Below are 587 nucleotides of genomic sequence, written 5' to 3'. Positions count from 1 at the left end.
CTTAACCACTACACCGAACTGGCTCTCGAAGTGTAATGGAAACCAGCTGCCCCTGTTCCTCCCTCCGTAGCCTCCTCCATGCTAACAACTATGCTTTCGTTCTCTCCAGATGGATCCGTGCGATGGCGTAGTTTCAGCTTCCTCCGCGTCACCGCCTTGGGACTCATCGTCTCTCTCATCTCCGCCCTTTCATTGGGACCGTTCATTGCTTGGGTAAGAATCCCGGTCGTCCTTGGATAAGCATCTTTATGTATGTGAGACGAGCTGTAAAGTCTCTTCTTCTTCTTCTTTATCTCACAGGGTGTCTGTTGTGGGGAGGTGGAGGGGAAGGAGTTTATAAGCCGCTCTGAGACTCCAAGTGAAAGGCGGGGTATAAATCCAATCTCTTCTCTTCTTCTTAAAATAAATATGATATTAACTTAAGAAGAAACTCTATCATTTTTATCTTATCAGTCTTATTATTTAGTATAACATAAATAACCTCATAGACATTTTTATAAGATTTCACGCAGCAGTCTGTTATAATAGACAAGTACTACTCTTCTTATTTCATATTAAAATCCCGCCCCCCCCAGCACCAAAAATAC

At 43.3% G+C, this 587-nt stretch overlaps 1 protein-coding gene across 1 annotated transcript in view; it reads left to right on the top strand.

Annotated features, from left to right (window-relative positions):
• Positions 1-70: 70 nt before the first annotated feature.
• ALG8 (ALG8, alpha-1,3-glucosyltransferase) overlaps positions 71-587 on the top strand; it is a gene marked incomplete at its 5' end in the record, with an annotated part of 16071 nt that continues 15554 nt past the window's right edge. The window contains one exon of the mRNA XM_015416639.1: positions 71-213. Coding sequence (XP_015272125.1) covers positions 71-213 — 143 coding nt within the window. The remainder of the gene's footprint in view (positions 214-587) is intronic.

The sequence above is a fragment of the Gekko japonicus genome, unplaced genomic scaffold, assembly GCF_001447785.1.
Source record: "Gekko japonicus isolate JY-2015 unplaced genomic scaffold, Gekko_japonicus_V1.1 scaffold5161, whole genome shotgun sequence".
NCBI lineage: Eukaryota > Metazoa > Chordata > Lepidosauria > Squamata > Gekkonidae > Gekko > Gekko japonicus.
Note: the sequence above shows the minus strand (reverse complement) of the source record. Positions and strands in the feature narration are given on the sequence as shown.